Source organism: Lepidochelys olivacea, assembly GCF_965140295.1.
Source record: "Lepidochelys olivacea isolate rLepOli2 genome assembly, chromosome: 16".
Taxonomy (NCBI): Eukaryota; Metazoa; Chordata; order Testudines; family Cheloniidae; genus Lepidochelys; species Lepidochelys olivacea.
The window spans coordinates 14,897,757-14,915,886 of record NC_140426.1 but is presented as its reverse complement, the minus strand read 5'-3'; the positions used below and the strand labels follow the sequence as shown (position 1 = coordinate 14,915,886).

The 18,130-nt window shown below is 50.0% G+C and overlaps 1 protein-coding gene across 4 annotated transcripts; it reads left to right on the top strand.

Annotated features, from left to right (window-relative positions):
- Positions 1 to 54: 54 nt before the first annotated feature.
- Positions 55 to 11,325, top strand: COQ4 (coenzyme Q4). 4 transcript variants are annotated; one of them, XM_084649735.1, is made up of 7 exons: positions 55 to 141; positions 1,698 to 1,868; positions 2,629 to 2,725; positions 4,439 to 4,541; positions 5,011 to 5,140; positions 8,509 to 8,602; positions 9,570 to 11,325. In XM_084649735.1, the coding sequence occupies exons 1-7, from the start codon at positions 123 to 125 to the stop codon at positions 9,724 to 9,726; spliced, it is 771 nt and encodes a 256-aa protein (XP_084505861.1). In that variant the 5' UTR covers positions 55 to 122; the 3' UTR covers positions 9,727 to 11,325. The 4 variants fall into 4 exon arrangements, with proteins under 4 accessions (XP_084505861.1, XP_084505860.1, XP_084505859.1 ...); XM_084649733.1 differs by lacking the exon at positions 55 to 141 and adding an exon at positions 153 to 780 and having other exon boundaries at positions 2,629 to 2,695; XM_084649732.1 differs by lacking the exon at positions 55 to 141 and adding an exon at positions 154 to 780.
- The last annotated feature ends 6,805 nt before the right edge of the window (positions 11,326 to 18,130 follow it).

The following is an 18,130-nucleotide window of genomic DNA, read 5'->3' as shown; positions in this document are numbered from 1 at the left end:
GCCAACTGGGTGCGTTGATGAAAGCGCTCCCCCCCCGGAGCAAGCGCTAGGAGGCGCCCCCGTTCCGGGGAGATCTCGGGAAGGGGAGGCTGCTCTGATCCTCGCTGGGTACAGTAGCCAAGATGTGCCACGCATTAGCAGGTGAGATCTCAGGCCAGGACCACGCTTTGGGCAGCAGCTACAGAAGTGACGACTTGGGCCCTGGGGGGGGGGGAGTCTGTTCCTTGGGGAGCCCCGTATTCCCCCGACCCACTCCTGCTGCGGGATGGCACAGGCGGGGATCGCCAGGGTCCCCGCCTCCGGTGGCAGGATGGCGGGGGGAAGAAGCCTCACCCCGGCCCACGCCCCTCAGCCCTGCCCCGGCAGGAGACCTGGCGAGGGACGCCACCCGCGCCCGGATTTCATCAGCAGCCTGCCCCTGCCCCATGGCCAGCCGCTGAGCGGCCGGCCCCCGGCGCTCCCCGTCTCGCCAGCCCCGGCCCCCGCCGCTCGGCGGCCCTGTCCCGCCCCGGGGCAGCCGGTGGGACTTGCTGCGCCGCCCGGGCCCGGCGAGGGACCCGCCGGCTAGCAACGGGGCTGGATCCCGCCCCGGCCCATGATGCACCGGGGCTGCGGCGCGGGACGGCGGGGGGGCCGAGTTCTGGCCTAGTCGCCCCTCAGCGGGTGCTGCCGATGCGCTGGCTGCGCTGGGCCGGGCGCGCATGGGGGGCTGGCTGCGGCGGGCTCCGGGCTCGCTGCGCGGCCTGCGGCACCTCGCCCTAGGTTCGCCGGCCTCCGCAGGCAAGTGGCTGCGCCGAGCCGGGGGGCCGCATGCGGGGCTGGTGGGTCCGGGACGCGGGGCGGCCGGCCGGCGAGACTCCGTGTCGGTGGGACGGAGAAGCGAATCCGGCTCCGTTTTAGGGCTCATGGGAAATGAGGCGCTGGCAGCGTCCCCGACCTGGTGCGCCCCCTGCTATCCCAGTCCTGGGCCCCCTCCCAGCTCTGCCAGTGCACCTCAGACCTGGTGTGCAGCCCCCCCCTCCCCCTTACCATTGCAGGCCTGTCTGCACCCCACCTACTCTGCCGATGTCCCTGAGTCCTGAATTACAGCACCCCCTGTTGCGCCAGTGCTGCTCCCCAGCAGTGCACCTGTCGCCTGATTGGCGGTGTCTTCTGCTTCCTAGTTCTCCCGGTTTTGCAAAGGCACAGCAATCCCGGCCACATCCTTTGCTATGCTACTTTGTCCCACTGCACCTCTGGTATTCTGTCTTTCTGTTTTTGTTGCGGTGTCTTGTTTTTTGTTCTTATATTAAGTGTGTTCCTGGTTATCCAAACAGTAACAGGGACCATGCATTAGCTTTATGGTTCAAGCCAGAGAGGTCCTAGCCACAGCTCCCACTTGGCTAGAACACCCAAGCGTATGGGCTTATAATGGAGCATAGTTGCAACGCGTGGGCTATGGTGATACTATAGACGCCAGTGACATGTCTCTAAGTTGCCACACGTCCTCCTTTTCTTTTTGCGAATACAGACTAACACGGCTGCTACTCTGAAACCTGTGACATGTAGTTACCTCCGATCACCAACGGGCCTTGCGTACAGACTGTGTCAGGAAAAGGACAAAGGAAGCCAAATTGGCAGATACACACTGTCTGAGTCTTTGAATTGAGCTGTATTTTCTGGTTAACTCACTGCCCTGGTGTGGCTGTGTTTTGCAGGTAGGGGGTATCAACTGCCCCACACTGACCTGACAGTGACTCCAGAGGAGCATGTGGATGAAGAGACGTATTACCAGCTGTACCCAGGGCACATCCCCACCAGCCCTCTGCAGAAAGCACTGCTGTCTGCTGGCTCAGCATTTATGGCTCTCTACAACCCCTACCGGCATGGTAAGCTGAATCTTGCAGCTTTTGTCCAGCTGTGGTCTCTGCATTCATACCGACTGTATTTCTCTCCCACCTAGGAGCCAGATCTGTGTTCTGTTGGGAGTTTCCCTGGGGATTTTAATTCTTTTATTTCCTCATCTCTGCATTGTGGGAAAGAATTTGTATTTAAGAAACTGAAAGATTGAGGCTGGCACGTAGAGAAGCTGTTAATGCAGACAGTTAGTGAGAGAGATTCTCCTGTACATCTCTGCTAAAGCATCTCATTCCTTATTATTCCAAGCCTCCCCGTTCTGCTAACCTCACTCCCAATCTGCAATACTCCCTGTTGTTCCAGTCCCAGGCCCCATACATAGCTCTGCCACCACACCTCACTCCTGATCTTCAGAACCCTCTCTGTGCAGCACTTGTGACTAGTTGCATGGCAATTTAAACCCCAGAGGTTGGAGGATGGTCTAGTGGTTAGGGTGCTTCACCACAGACTTCCTGAGTGACCCCAGCAAGTCACATAGTCTCTCTATGCCTCAGTTCTCCATGTGTGAAATGGGGATAATAGGTCTTCTCTACCATACAGAAGTGCATTAATGACTTGGAGGTGCTCAGATATTGCAGTGTTGAAGGCCACATAAGTACCTAAAATGTATTAGCCCTATCTTGTGTCCTCAGGATTTTCATTCTTAACCAGAACCGCTGTTTGTCTGTTGCTCTTTTATTGTCAATCAGTTTCCCATCCATTCTCTCTTCCCCCCCCCCTTTTTTTTTTCAGATATGGTGGCAGTCCTTGGTGAGACAACTGGCTCTTCGGCCCTGCGGAGCCTGAGGGATAAAATGAGGCACGACCCTGAAGGTTATCAGATCCTACAGTGCGTTATTGTCCATCTTGCATGGCCTGTGGCAGGGAAGGAGACAAGCTTATGAGGCAGCTCTCTGGCTGGAGCAATTGTATCTATACCGCACGCTTCTGGGCACATAGTACAGGCTCATGTCTACACGGGGAGGCCTCTGGAATCATTGTACTTACAGGGACAGGAGGATTATTGTTTAATTCCCAAGAGATTTTCTGCTCCCCTGCTGATGTTTAGAATGGTCTTTTTGGCAAGTCCAAGAACAGCAGTAAACCTACTTAGGCACGCTCCTCCTTCAGGTGTGCAGGCCTGCCCACTTCCTCTTCGGTTTCAGCCTTGCTGCTGCTGTTACTGGTGAATGTGCTCTTTCAAGATGTGGGAAACTGTGTGTATGTGAGCTCCCCCCACAGCAGTTCATGAGGGCGATGGCAACTTCCACCCCGTGTGCCTGCTGCTGGATCTCATTGCATCAGCCCGCCAACGACTGCAGCCTCCATCACCGGTTTGTCCGCTTCTCCCACAACAACCTGTTCACTTTGTTCCATGCCACTTCCTACACTCAAAACCCCTTCCCCACGCTGGTTTGGAAAGACACTAATCCTGTCCTTCTGATCCCTCCTTAAGACACACTTCTGCTGTGATCCCTACAGGAAACTGCCAGCTGGTACGGGGTCTGTGCAAGTGCACATTCTTCTTGCTGTTTCCTTTGTCCTCCTTTTTCTGTATCTTCTGTATGCTCGTTACACCTACTTCTCATGTATTGTCTTAATGACACTGTAAATTCTTCGGGGCAGAAGCTGCCTTTTGCTCTGTGTTTGTAGCGCGCCTGATACGTTGCAGCTCTGACCCTGATAGGGCCTCAGGGTGCTACTGCAATGAAATACTACATAATAATAGTGCATGAGACAGGAAGTGCAGCTTAGTGTCAACCAAGAGAAACAGAATCGTCAGATGCACAGGCAGGGTAAGTCCAAGGCACAACTTAAATCCCCCTTAATCCTTATCTGGAGGACTTAAGAGTGCCTAGGTCTAGCCTGTGTACATGGGGAGTTTCAGCCCGGAACCAAAGGTAGTATGTTATTGGCCTTTCAGTGCTTTGAATTGGCTCCTCCGTTAAATTTCTTTACTGAAAATCAGAAACATCCCGGAAAAAGGTGCCTTCTGTCTGTGGGTCTTGTTCCCAGCTGTGCTCTGTGATAGGTCCTGAAGCTATTGAAGCACCAACAGCTCCGCAGGAGGGGGCATTCAGTCTGCCTTTGGGACAGACTTTTCCCTCCACTGAAGTGCTGCTTGCTTCGTGAAGCCATGGTACTTTTGCTGTGAAGCCCTTTGGCGAAATTTACCCCTCCCTGCCTCCACTGGTGTGCACGGTGCTATGTACCTGTCTCTGTTGCCTTAGAGGTGGCTGCATTTCAGAGGTGCTGTGCATAGAGAATTTGGCATCCTCAGAGATGAGTGGTGCTGCAGAAATGTGAGATAACAGCTTTACTGCTGCTATGTCCCCGTTAAGTTCTCTGTGCCCTGATTCCCACTGGTGTGAAATAATAGGCAAGAAAGTGTTTGTGCCCGACTTTAAGAGCCAATGGGGAAAGGCATCAGCAAAACCCTCGTGCCAAGGATGTGAATTCCAGCAATACAGCTGTCTGGGCAGCTGGCCCTGGTTTTCTCAGCTTCCCTTGGGTGTTGCTGTGTTTCGTGGGTTGACTCAGCCACTCTGTTTTTTATTTGCAGAGAGCGGCCTCGGATCCGGCTCTCCACCCTGGACGTGACTGGGCTCCGGGGTCTGTCGGATGGAACGTTTGGCCGAGAATATGTCCGGTTTTTGGACAGTAATGTGAGTATCAGACCTAGCAGCCCTTGGGAGGCAGCAGGGCGTTTGGGAGCTGTGGATGGCGTTAGCTGATCTGTCTGGTGAGAAGAGCGTGAATGGGCTCCAGAGGGGGGTCTGAGCCATCTGGGAGTACAGGGAGAAAGCAGACAGGGGAGCCTAAAGAGAGCCTCCAGTGAAATTAAATGGGCCTAGTGGATAGAGTACTAGACTTGGACTCAGGACACCTGGGTTCTGTTCCTGGCTCTGCCAGTGGCCTGCTGGGTGATCTGGGACAAGTCACTTCACTGCTCTGTGCCTCAGTTTCCCTTTCTATAAAATGGAGATAATGATTCTGACCTCCTTTGCAAAATGCCTTAAGATCTGATGAACAGTGATATGTAAGAGCTAGGGTTATTATTATTAAAGAATCATTGTGAAACATGAATTCCTGGCAGGTAGCAGGGGCTGAACCTGGGATGCTCTGATTTTGCAGAGGGTTTCTCCGGACACCAGGATGCCGGTCAAGTTTGTTGATGATGAGGAGCTGGCCTATGTGATCCAGCGGTACCGTGAAGTCCATGACCTGATGCATACTCTCCTCGGCATGCCCACCAACATGCTTGGTGAGTCCAGACTGGGTGCGACCGAGAGTCATTACCGTCTAGCATGCAGCTGTGTGAAATGAATTGGGGAGGTCTCAGCTAGGCTGCCAGTGGCCAGATGTCCACATCACAAAACCTGTCCCTGCAGCGTGGCCACCTTGTCGGCTGCCTTATCAGAGAGGCCAAGGACTGAATGAGCCATGGAGGCTGAACTCCTTCAGGTTGGGGCTGGAGGCCACTGATGGGGCAGGGCGTGGGGCACATTTGCTTTGCTGCTGTCAGCATTCCATCTGCTCTGTGGGTAAAAAGAGAACCTCAGCCTCCAGGAACAATCACCCTTCACCTACATGAGAGAGATGCTCACTGAGTCACTGGCATTGCTGAATAGGAAGAGGTTGGGTGGGCATTGCCCTGAAGGGCCGATGATGAAACCTGCAGTGCAGGGAAAACGACTGCATGAGTGGACAGTTTCGTAAGCCAAAACGAGCTTTGAGCAATTGTGGGCTGGATTCACGAGAAGGGAATGGGAGGAGAAAAGTTCTTTTAGTTGAGCTCTTATCTGCAGATCAGCTCTGTCTAGTCTTCTGAATAAACTTAATAGCAAGAGGCAGGCTGAAATTGCTGACCTGCCGTTAGCTGAACAAGCCTTTAGGACCCTGCAGGAGCCTGGGCTTCCCAGTGTTTGGATGTTTATTTTAAGACGACATGGTGCCTGCTGAGAGGCTTGACATTTGACCTACTCCACCCTTCCAGCCCCATCTATTTTTGTCACATTATGGAGATTACCAAGCTGCGAATCTTGCTGTTAAATAGAGCACTGGATTGGGATTCAGGAGACCTGGGGTCTGTTCCTGGCTCTGCCACCAACCTTCTGAGTGACCTTGGGCAAGTCACTTCACAGCTCTGTGTCTCAGTTTCCCCATCTGTTTAATGGGGATAGTGATTGTAACCGCCTTTGCAAAGTGCTTTGAGATCTACCGATGAAAAGTGCTATAAAAGAGCTAGGTATTATTAATATTCTGATATGCTTGAATGCCAGCAGCTCAGGGATCCCGAGCAACCCTACAATAACAAACCTGTGCAAGTAGCTCAGTGTTCCTGAACAGCCTGACAACAATACAGTAATACCTATGATGATGTGATTTCGGCAGCTAACTCCCTTAGACATCTTTGAAAATCAGAGCCTTCGTTTTTAGGTTGAACTTTTTACCTGTTGTATAGGACCTGAATGTTAGGTCTGCAGTATGGGTGCTTATTTATTTGATTACCTTCAACGGGTGCGTCTGTCTCACACCAGCGCATGGCCTGGCGTGCTCTCATCCTTCTGCAGTGCCTCAGAATAAGTTAAGTTGGCTTGAGAGCTTAGGGTCCTGATTCTGCTCCCGTTGAAGTCAAGAGCAAAACTCCCATTTGCAGCATTGTCTGAAAAGAGCAAGGATATTTGCATCAGCAGTGTCATGCTCATTCTGTGGAGAGGGCCAGATGGTGTAGTTTAATTATGGGCCATGGACTGGGGCATTAGAACAGAGCAGTGGTTGCACTCCGGTCACATTTTGAAGGCTTTCTTCACATAGGAACATGCTTTACCAAAAAAAAGGAAAGAAATCTTAGATTCTGGAGAATCTAAATATGCCAAGTGGGCAGCAGAAAAACATCGAGCAGGCCAGATACTTACTACCCTGGGTTTACAGTGTAAATTAGAGGGCCACTTGGAATAGTGATTTTAAGCCCCTGAGTTCCCTGATCAGTTTTTGTCCTTTTACAGTCAAGTTTTCCTTCCCTTTTCCCATAGGCTGGGTGCGAGATCCTCACAAACAAGTCAGTTTAACTAAGGACTTGATCCAGTATCCACTGAAGTCAGTAGCAGCCTTTCTATTGATTCTAATGGGCTTTGGATCAGCTTCTACCGGATTATACAAGGAAAACAGCAAAACTGACTATACACAAACTGTCAGAGTGAAAACAGAGAGCCAGATTCTCAAACCCGTTGACTCCAGTTGAGAATCTGATCCATTGTGCATGTTACAGTTACAGGGCCAGCCGCACCTCTGTCCCCTTTCTGGTCTCTCTAAGGCAGTGGTTCTCAGCCTGCGGGATGCATGCGGCCCAATTAGCACACAGCTGTGGCCCAGCTGTGCAGCGGGGTCTGGGTCAGAGCTATTGCCCGGTTGGCCTAGCGGGATCTTGGGTTGGGGCTCCCCGCCTGGCCCCACGGGATCCAGGGTTCCAGGGTCGGGGCTGTCAGCTCGCTGGTTGGGGGTCCAGTGTCCCTGTCACCCAGCCCTGGGCTCTGCTCCTGGCCCCACTCTGTGGAGGGGTCTCTGGGCGGGAGGCGTTGGGCATAGGGATCTGGGTCGGGGTTTGGGGGGGCACTGTGGTTCTCAACCTGCGGCCCAGGTGACATACAACTATAACTAGGATGAGAACCACTGCTCTAAGGGTACCCCACAGGTGTCAGCCTCATGCCTTTACCTGTCCCAGGGTGGAAATCTGCCATTCTCCCAATCAGGCTCTGGGCTACAGCACCTTGTGGAACAACCATTCTTGTTGAGCAGGTCTGACAGGGATCAGACACCTGTGTGGGAGTCTGTGACCAATGGTGAATAGAGTGATCAGATGGCCTTCTAAATCAGGGGGTTGTTTATTTAACAATAGGACCAAAGCATTTAAAGAAAAAGGATTGTAAACCGACAGGCTGCATACACCTCCTCTTACCTAATGGCTTACCACCCCGCTCCGGTAGCCCCCTAGACAGCCTCACCCACTGTCCCTTAACAACCCTCCAGTGCTGGAAAGTTGCTTACTTTGGTGCCGTTCTTTTTCCTTCCTGTTTGTGTTTCCCAGCATTCCATCCCATTAAACTAAACCAATCTATTTGTACGATAACCAACCCCATAACCAGGTCAACACACAATATTCATAAATTATTGTAGAGCATCTCCACAGGTGTCACAGAGCCAAACCCAGCCATTCCTGCATCATATCCAGAGCGGCGCACTGAGCTGTTGACAGTGGTTCTCCATGCCATCACCGAATGCCAATAGGAGGAGGCCCCTCCTTAGCTAGAAATAGGGTGACCAAATAGCAAGTGTGAAAAATTGGGACACATGGTGGGGGGAGGGGTAGTATAATTGCCTATATAAGACAGAGTCGATAATATCGGACATCTGGTCACCCTACCTGGGAAGCTAGGGTCTGATTATTTCTAGAGCCCAGAGGAAACGCATACAATCTTAGTACACTCTGAATGGTGGCCCAGACAGGCAGCTGAGGAAAAAATTCACTAGGAAGAAGAGGGTGAAAAATAAAATGACTCAATTACTTTGTTTTTGACATGTGTCTAGATAGGGAGCTCTCATTCTCCTGGGTCTTCTCTGGCTTTCTTCCAGGGGAGGTTGTGGTGAAGTGGTTCGAAGCCATTCAGACTGGCCTGCCCATGTGCATTCTGGGAGCGGTGTTTGGCCCAGTTCGTCTCAATGCCCGGTAGGTTGATCAGCCTGCAGGCTTCTGTAGACCCTATGCCCAGTTTAAAAGTCTGATTAATGAGAGGTTTTCTTTCCCATAACGTGTGTCTTCAAGATCCCAGATAAAATGGTAGCAGGTGGGCATGACAGAGGGGACTCATGTTCCGTAGATATTTATAGGCAAAGAGGGCTTGGTGTGGAAGGAGATTATCCCACCCAAGAATATTAAAGGTCTCATGGCACCTGTCCAACATCCCTAAAGGGAATTAACCTGCTTGTCTAGGTCTGATTTATGCCATGAATCCTAATAGGGCCTCCAGTCTGGAACCACTGTTCCTACCAACACTACCCAGTGAAATGTCTTCATGCAACAGAAAGCATTGTTTTATCTAGTAGTTAAAGCAAAAGACTAAGAGTCAGGCCTTGTGGGATCTATTCCCATGTCCACCTCTGACTTCGCAGTGCGTCCTTAGCACTTCTCTTCTCTGGCTGCCCATCTCCCCCACTGTAAAATGGGATAACAAGATTTGCCAGTCTCTGTGCTATGGAAGTGTTATTACATTATTATGTACTCAGAAAATGGATCACAGCAATGAGTGGCACCACTCAGCCCAGAGGCCTGGGGATTCTTCCTGGGGCTGTCTCTAGGCACCCCACATACTGGCTTCTGGGAAGCAGCATCGTTTTGTGGTTCAAGCGTGAGACAGTCGGGAGATGTGGGTCTTGTTCTGGATCTGTCACTGACTCAGTGTGTGATCGTGGGTAAGACACTTCCCCTCTCTGGACCATAACTGCTTCATAAATTAAATGGGGAGAATGAGCTTGACCTGCTCATGGTGGGGGTCAGTTAATACTGCTAAAGTGCTTTAAGGCCCTCAGATAGAGTGTATAGTAGTCTTGTGTGCTGCTGTGTACAGTAATATGTTTGGCTATTGGATTGTGTTCCCAGGGAAGAAAGTAAAACCATTTCCATACCTTTATTGCAGGAAGCTGCAGATCCTGACCATGGAGCTCATTCCCTGGGCTGTTCAGAGTGGCCGCAATGCCAGCTGTGTCCTGAATTTCTACTACGAGAACCGCTGGGAGCAGACGGTGGAGTCTCTGAGGGAGGAGATTGGAATCTTACATCCCCCTGCTATTTGAGTGTGAAAGTCTGTGGGGGTCGGGGGGCATACTGGGCTTCACACCGACGGGGTGGAGCCTCACTGGGCACCATGCATGAGGAGCAATGACTAAACCCTTTGCAGGTTCGAGACTCCTCCTGGGAATTCTCCTACAGCAGTGGAGGGCATCAGTCTGCCCAAATGAGATGCTGGGTTGCCAAGAATATAAGGGCTGCACCTAGGGCCAGATTCATTGCTGTTGTAAGCCGCTGCAGCTCTGCTGATGTCAGTGAATTTGCACTTTCTCACACCAAAGGTGAATTTGAACCCTGTGGCTGTCTTAGTCCTCAGCGTAGAGATATGGCCCATGGAGCTAAGTTCCACCATGCAGTGTGCCAGCTAGATCCCAATAGAGGCTGGGCCATGGAGTATCCATGTGCTGCGTTTCTTCACAAGACCCCATGGTAGGGCCCTGTGGTCTGCATTCAGTTATCCTGTAATACTGGAGTGGGGAAAAGGGGAAGCAGAGCTGGGTGAAAGTAGCTCTGGACCTATCTAGTAACTTTTGGCTTCTGATTGCTATAACTTTCCCTAGCTGAATACCTACCCCACTGGGGAGCTGTGAGACTTAATTCCCAAGGGCAGCGCTTCTCAAGCTATCTGATGGGTGGGGGACTGGCAATTTTTTTTCCCAATATGCGCGCAGACCGACCGCCGATGGCTCGCAGACCAGCACCAGTCTGCGGACCACCACTTTGAGTAGCACTGCCCTCGGGGATCATTCTACCCCAGTTAAAGCCAGTTGATTTACCAAACAGCGCCTGGACAGACTCATTGCCTATGACAAAGTGGCAGCTGATCAGCACTAGTGCTCTGCTCTGCCCCCAGTTGTACCGGCTTGCACTGATGGTAGATGTAGGAATGTATTTCGTATCTCTAGTACAGCTCGATCGATCAGTCGCATACCTGCCTTGGCAGCTGGGAAGGAGTTAGGCTCTTGTTCAGTCACAGTGAAACCAAACCCCACTGAGTTGGGAGGGCACGTGTGCCACAGTGTGTCAATTGCTGCATACAATTTAAAACAAAGTACACCACTGGCATCCCCCTCGCTGACTGTCTCAGCAGACAGGCCAAGGATTGAATGGGCCACGGGCCCGGAGTTCCCCTCTCGTCCCCAACTGCGTCCCTTCCACTTTACAATAGAGGCACAGTGACAGGCTCGCCGGGGGGAAGCACTTACCGACCCTGTCCAGTCTCTGCCTGCTCCAAGGAGAGAAGATTTCGGTCCCCACTAATTCCACATGATTTTATCTTTGTTTTAAACAGTGAACTAGCTCTCTGTGCACTCCAGGGCCGTGAGGCTGTATATCTGCAGAACAGAGTGAGTGAGAATGAGGTGATGAATCCCACAGGGAGTGGAACTCTCAGATTCCACATGCTGTTTGTGCTGGGTCAGTGTTTATAAACTGATTTCTGTGCGGTGTAACTAAGTTGGGTTCTATACTTATAAGGCAAATAACAAAGCCCAGATTGAATAGTTCTTGTTGCTGGGCTGGGACGCACCAAAGCAGGATGTATTTTAATGTGGCGTTTTGAGGCTGACGGTCCTTGTTCATGAATAAAATCCCTGGTGACACTTGCAGATTTGTCTCCCCCCAGCATACAGATCAGACGATCTGACATGTAACCTCATCCTTTGGAGGGGTCTGTTCTTTGTACGTTTGCTGCAGCCAGAAACAGGTCACCAGTGTGTGTGTGTGCAACATGTCCCCCAAGTGGAATGCAGACACAAAGCAGGCTTTGTATGTGCATCTTCCATAGTGGCTGTGCTGGCAGAATTACCTGCTCTCTGATAGGGCAGCATTGGTGCAATTGGGAGCCAGACCTTGTCGCCAGCATACACACTGCAGACTGTTGATAACCTGGGGTTTGGTCCTGCATCAGCTCTTTTCAGCCAGTGTTCACAGCCAGTTGTTGGGATTAATCGCTTCTCCCTGCATTTGTAGTACTTTGCCACAGGTGGGACGGGACACAGTGCCTATGGAGTACAGGGTGCCTTTGCAAACATCAGTTTAATCTTCACAACCCTCTGAGAGACGGATCTTATCATCCCCAATTTACCAGTGGGGAACTGGGTGACAAAGAGGACAAGTGACTTTGCTAAGGTCCCCCAGTGGATTAGAAGCAGAGCCAGGGCTAGCACCTGGGAGTCTAGATTTCCAGCCCCCATGCCCTACCCATTAGACCGCACTCCCTCCGCACAGAGCACACACCATGCAGACAGCGTTTTGGCTTTCCACAATGGGATGCAAAGAGCTTCCAAAAACATTGGACGTGTCCCTCCAGCGACAGACCCAGCACAGCATCCGCCTCCCCACACGTTCTCAGAGCACTGAGGTACGTGTACCTTCTGCACAGAAGACCAGTGCACTGTGGTCTAAGGCTTCCTGTTCTGTGAACGGTGTCTGGAAGCCACTGCAGGCGGTTGTGAGGTCTTGCTCACAGTCTCACGGTCTTTGCTGCAGTGCTCAGCTACCAGTGGTGAGAGCCAGACAGACTTGTCCAACTCCCTCCAGCGGCCTGGGGAGGCTCGTAAACACCTGCACCTGGCACTTGTCCCTTCTGAGGCCACAGTCTGTTCTCTTCATGCTCCCTCTTGTGTATTGCAACCTCCTCCTCTCATCTCTGTCCCTCCAAAATGCATCCCGCTTTCCTGGAGCACTGCCCGAGCCTTCCTGCTACTTGAATCATGGCACTGACTGCAGCTCTGGCTCCCTTTTCCTTTTGGAAACTAGGCTGTCCCCGGCCGCTGACTCATGGTCAGGTGTTTCTCAGAGAGGCTGGAGGGGTCGGAAGGGGCAAGGGAAGACAACGCTTGCAGCGAGCTTGGCCTAGCCCAGCCTCTCACCCTCCCCACTTCTGTTCTCATGCCAGGAAATAGCAGAGGGGCTGGTGGGTCTATTCTGCAGAGGAAGTTAGAACAGGGGAATGAGAAGATGGCCCAGAGCCCAGAATGTGCACGGACAGGCTGAGCAGGGAGTGCAACTCTCCTGTCCTGCTTGGGGAGCTGTGTGTGGGAGGGAATGCACTTCAAAGAGTCATTGGGGTGGGGGGAGCTAGACTGGAGGGGTCTGGCCGGGTACGTGTACCTTCCCACAGGGCCTGTGGGGGAAGTGTCATCTCTTCATCTACAGAGGACTCTGTAACTCCAGCCCTGCCTCTCCTCTTCCTCCACTCTTCACCCTCCTTCCAAACCTCTTCCCTTGATCCCTCCCTTTGCGGTTTCACTCACTTCTAAAACTGTGTCAAATGTCACACTGGAGCTGCTTCCCAAATCAGTGGAAAGGCTGAGCCCGTCCCTGCTTCTGTGAAGTCCCCCAAAAGTGCTCCAGTTCTAATGGCCAGGCCCCGATCTGGGTCTCAACTGGTATAATCTTGTGGCCCTAGCCTTGATCATAAGCTCTAAAGTGAGAGCCCTGTTATCCGCTTGGTACCTGTCAAGAGACATGGTAAGTCCATTTATCACATAGCTCTGCATGGATCTCACTGCCCTACATGGAGGGTGTGTATATCTATTATCTATACAAACAAAACTGCGTTAACAGAGTTAGGGCTATATTTCTGAACTCCATAGGAAATCCTGAGCTTAAGGTTCTTTGTTAAATGTTATGACATAACCACTGCATCTTTCATAAATGACAGTTCAATAAACTCACTTGTAATCAAAGTACATGTAGAATCAGGATTCTCCTTTCCTATTGGTGTAAATCAGGAGAAGCCCCAGATAAGTTACAGTGTAAAACTGGTGTAAGTGAAAAGAGAATTTGGCCTAAGGTCTGTCTCTATCAATGGGTTACCTTTTGAGGTGTCTGAATTTTTACAGTATTAATCTAGAAGAACACAAAGAAATGCTATAAAACTGGTGCTGACTTTCAGGAAGGAGTCTGATAGATTGTCAGCTCTTTGGGACAGGGCCTGATATTTACCCTGTTTCTACAGCAGCAAGCACCATAAGACCCTGAGCTGTTTGGTCTTTAGGTGCTACTGCAATATAAAAGTTCAATCATAATATTAAATTTCACATTTACAGCTGCCCCACAACTTTCACAAGAACTTAACCTGGGGCCCATCAGTAAGTGGGATGAGTTTGGAAATATTGAATGTTTTTCTATACATCTATACATCCATGAAAATAAAGGCCTAACCCCGCTTCTATTGTGATTGATGAGAGTCTTTCATTTGAGTTGAACAGGAGTTGGATCGGACCCATAATCCACACTTTAAATGCATTTTTCAATACAACTTTAACTGGAAGTGTGTTAGTGCCTCTATAATAATAATAATAAATACCTAACTTTTATATAGCACTTTTCATCAGTAGATTGCAACACTTTACAAAGGAGGTCAGTATCATTATTCTCATTTTACAGATGGGGAAAGTGAGGCAGAGATCAGTGAAGTGATATGCCCATTATAATGAAGGATAGAAAAAAATCACTCCTTGGCTGGAAGGAAAATGGACACAGACCCTTTAAGATCAATGTGTGCCGATAAAGTCAGGGAAAATAGAGATGTCCTGAAGTATTCCTCCCACCATTCAAAAGGTTCACAACTGAAACAATAAGGGCAGATTCCTAGACAGGGAGTTAGCTCAATACTGACATTAATGAGTCTGCTGCTCTTGTGTGTTTGTGCTGCTCCCTGATGAACTGGGTGAACTTTTGGTCGAGCCAGCCTAGGTTTGTTACATTATTATTGCGCATCATTTAACCATAAATTGGTGTTTTCAGGGATTCATAACTTGGCCATCAATATGTTAGAAATATTGTGTCTTGGCTCAAAGTTGCTACATTTCAGTCCAAGGTATTGGGTTTTATTTTATTTAGCAGTGTGTGGATGGTTTCAGAAACCCTTGTAGGGTAAAAAAAAAAAAATGTCCCCTTGATTAAAATTAATTTTCAGCCATGGAGTATCTTCAGATTAGCCTCAAAGGGATCTAGGGACTGGCTTAAAAATCCAATACACTCAGCACTCCCAGCTACCTTCGAGACACCACTGACTTCCTGAGGAAACTTCAATCCATCGGTGATCTTCCTGATAACACCATCCTGGCCACTATGGATGTAGAAGCCCTCTACACCAACATTCCACACAAAGATGGACTACAAGCCGTCAAGAACACTATCCCCGATAATGTCACGGCTAACCTGGTGGCTGAACTTTGTGACTTTGTCCTTACCCATAACTACTTCACATTTGGGGACAATGTATACCTTCAGATCAGCGGCACTGCTATGGGTACCCGCATGGCCCCACAGTATGCCAACATTTTTATGGCTGATTTAGAACAACGCTTCCTCAGCTCTCGTCCCCTAAAGCCCCTACTCTACTTGCGCTATATTGATGACATCTTCATCATCTGGACCCATGGAAAAGAAGCCCTTGAGGAATTCCACCATGATTTCAACAATTTCCATCCCACCACCAACCTCAGCCTGGTCCAGTCCACACAAGAGATCCACTTCCTGGACACTACAGTGCTAATAAACAATGGTCACATAAACACCACCCTATACCGGAAACCTACTGACCGCTATTCCTACCTGCATGCTTCCAGCTTTCACCCTGACCACACCACACGATCCATCGTCTACAGCCAAGCTCTGCGATACAACCGCATTTGCTCCAACCCCTCAGACAGAGACAAACACCTACAAGATCTCTGTCAAGCTTTCTTACAACTACAATACCCACCTGCAGAAGTAAAGAAACAGATTGATAGAGCCAGAAGAGTTCCCAGAAGTTACCTACTACAGGACAGGCCTAACAAAGAAAATAACAGAACGCCACTAGCTGTCACCTTCAGCCCCCAACTAAAACCCCTCCAACGCATTATTAAGGATCTACAACCTATCCTAAAGGATGACCCAACACTCTCACAAATCTTGGGAGACAGGCCAGTCCTTGCCTACAGACAGCCCCGTAACCTGAAGCAAATACTCACCAACAACCACATACCACACAACAGAACCACTAACCCAGGAACTTATCCTTGCAACAAAGCCCGTTGCCAATTGTGCCCACATATCTATTCAGGGGACACCATCACAGGGCCTAATAACATCAGCCACACTATCAGAGGCTCGTTCACCTGCACATCCACCAATGTGATATATGCCATCATGTGCCAGCAATGCCCCTCTGCCATGTACATTGGTCAAACTGGACAGTCTCTACGTAAAAGAATAAATGGACACAAATCAGATGTCAAGAATTAAAACATTCATAAACCAGTCGGAGAACACTTCAATCTCTCTGGTCACACAATCACAGACATGAAGGTCGCTATCTTAAAACAAAAAAACTTCAAATCCAGACTCCAGTGAGAAACTGCTGAATTGGAATTCATTTGCAAATTGGATACTATTAATTTAGGCTTAAATAGGGACTGGTAGTGGCTAAGTCATTATGCAAGGTAGCCTATTTCCTCTTGTTTTTTCCTACCCCCCCCCCCCCCACACAGATGTTCTGGTTTAACTTGGATTTAAACTTGGAGAGTGGTCAGTTTGGATGAGCTATTACCAGCAGGAGAGTGAGTTTGTGTGTGTATGGGGGTGGGGGGGATGTGAGAAAACCTGGATTTGTGCAGGAAATAGCCCAACTTGATTGTCATGCACATTGTGTAAAGAGTTGTCACTTTGGATGGGCTATCACCAGCAGGAGAGTGAATTTGTGTGGGGGGTGGAGGGTGAGAAAACCTGGATTTGTGCTGGAAATGGCCCACCTGATGATCACTTTAGATAAGCTATTACCAGCAGGACAGTGGAGTGGGAGGAGGTATTGTTTCATATTCTCTGTGTATATATAAAGCCTGCTGCAGTTTCCACGATATGCATCTGAGGAAGTGAGCTGTAGCTCATGAAAGCTTATGCTCTAATAAATTGGTTAGTCTCTAAGGTGCCACAAGTCCTCCTTTTCTTTTTGCGAATACAGACTAACACGGCTGTTACTCTGAAACACTCAGGGGAAAGACTCCTATTTTCTTCAATGGGTTTTAAATCAAACTTGTAATCTCCTCTGAGTATGGAGAAATGTCAGGGGCAGATGAAAGTAAGAATATGCAACCCCCCCCCATCTGCCACTAAAATAACATTTTAGTCCCTGATCCTGCACTCAATTCTGCAATTCATTGTTAATAGTCTCTATGCCAGCTCAGCACTTCACCTAGGTGCAGGGCTGGAGCTTTAGCAGCTGAATAACTTTGACATTTAGGTGTGGGGCTACTCTTTTGACTGAAGTTACCCACATGCTTAAGTGTTTGCAGGACCTGGGCCTTAAAAAACATCCTCAAAATAAACTGATTTAAACAAAGGATCGTTTCAATGGGGTTAAAAACCTATATTTTTTACTCCTAACCCTTTCTTCCCCTAACAAATCTTGCCCTTGAAATAACATCAAAGAAACAAAACCAAACAGCCTTTGAAGGAAAAATATCAGAGTAATTTTGATGTTTCCCTGTTTAATCAGGTTTTGTGTGTTTTAAACAGCGTCCTAAAAAAGAACCAATTCCTAAAAAAGAACCAATTTAAAAATAACTTCACAACTAACCAGCTAAAAATACTTCACCACAAAGCCGGGGAGTTTTAAAATAACATTGGCCAAAATTAAAACACATTTCGAGGTAAAGCTTCATAAGTGGTCCCCTGGATTTCTAGTAAGATCCTTCAAAAATACACCGGTTTCGTAGCGACACCGACCTTCCAAGTACCTAACTGATGTTTAAAAATGCCACAGCAAAGCGCGGGGGTCGGAAACTGACGTCCTACAAAGACGAACCGATTCGGCGACCCGCTGTTACCCTCCAGCAGCCGCGCTTGCCCACGATTACTTTGGGAGGGTGCAAAATGCGACTCTGGTGGGACTCGAACCCACAACCTTTGAATGACTTCGTCTGTCATCGATCTAGAAGTCCAATGCGCTATCCATTGCGCCACAGAGCCTGCCGGATAAACCTCGCCTCCTCCACATCCCCTCCTTGACCTTTGCAAGGCACCGCTCGGCTCCAGCGTCCGGCGCCTGCGTTTAATGAGCCGCTCCGCTCCCCAGCGCCGCCCCCCGCCCCAGCGCCCCCTGCCCCCAGCGCCAGGCGCCCCACGGCGCAGAGTTTGCCAAACTTCCCCCGTCGCGCGCCGCCTCCTGACTCCTTCCAGACACTTTTGCAGCGCCGCGCACGCTGCGGCTGATGCCAGACGGGGCCGGGCGGCAGCGCTGACAGACCGGACAGAGATGTGGGGGGGGGGTACAATTCACTCAGATCTGCCCCGGGGGCAGGGGGGGCATGTGTGATGGCGCGGGGAGGAGAACAATGCCCGGGAAGTAGGAAGAGGGGGAGTGACGCGCCCTCTGCTTTCGGCAGGAGACCACGTGTAGGAGGTGGACAAAAG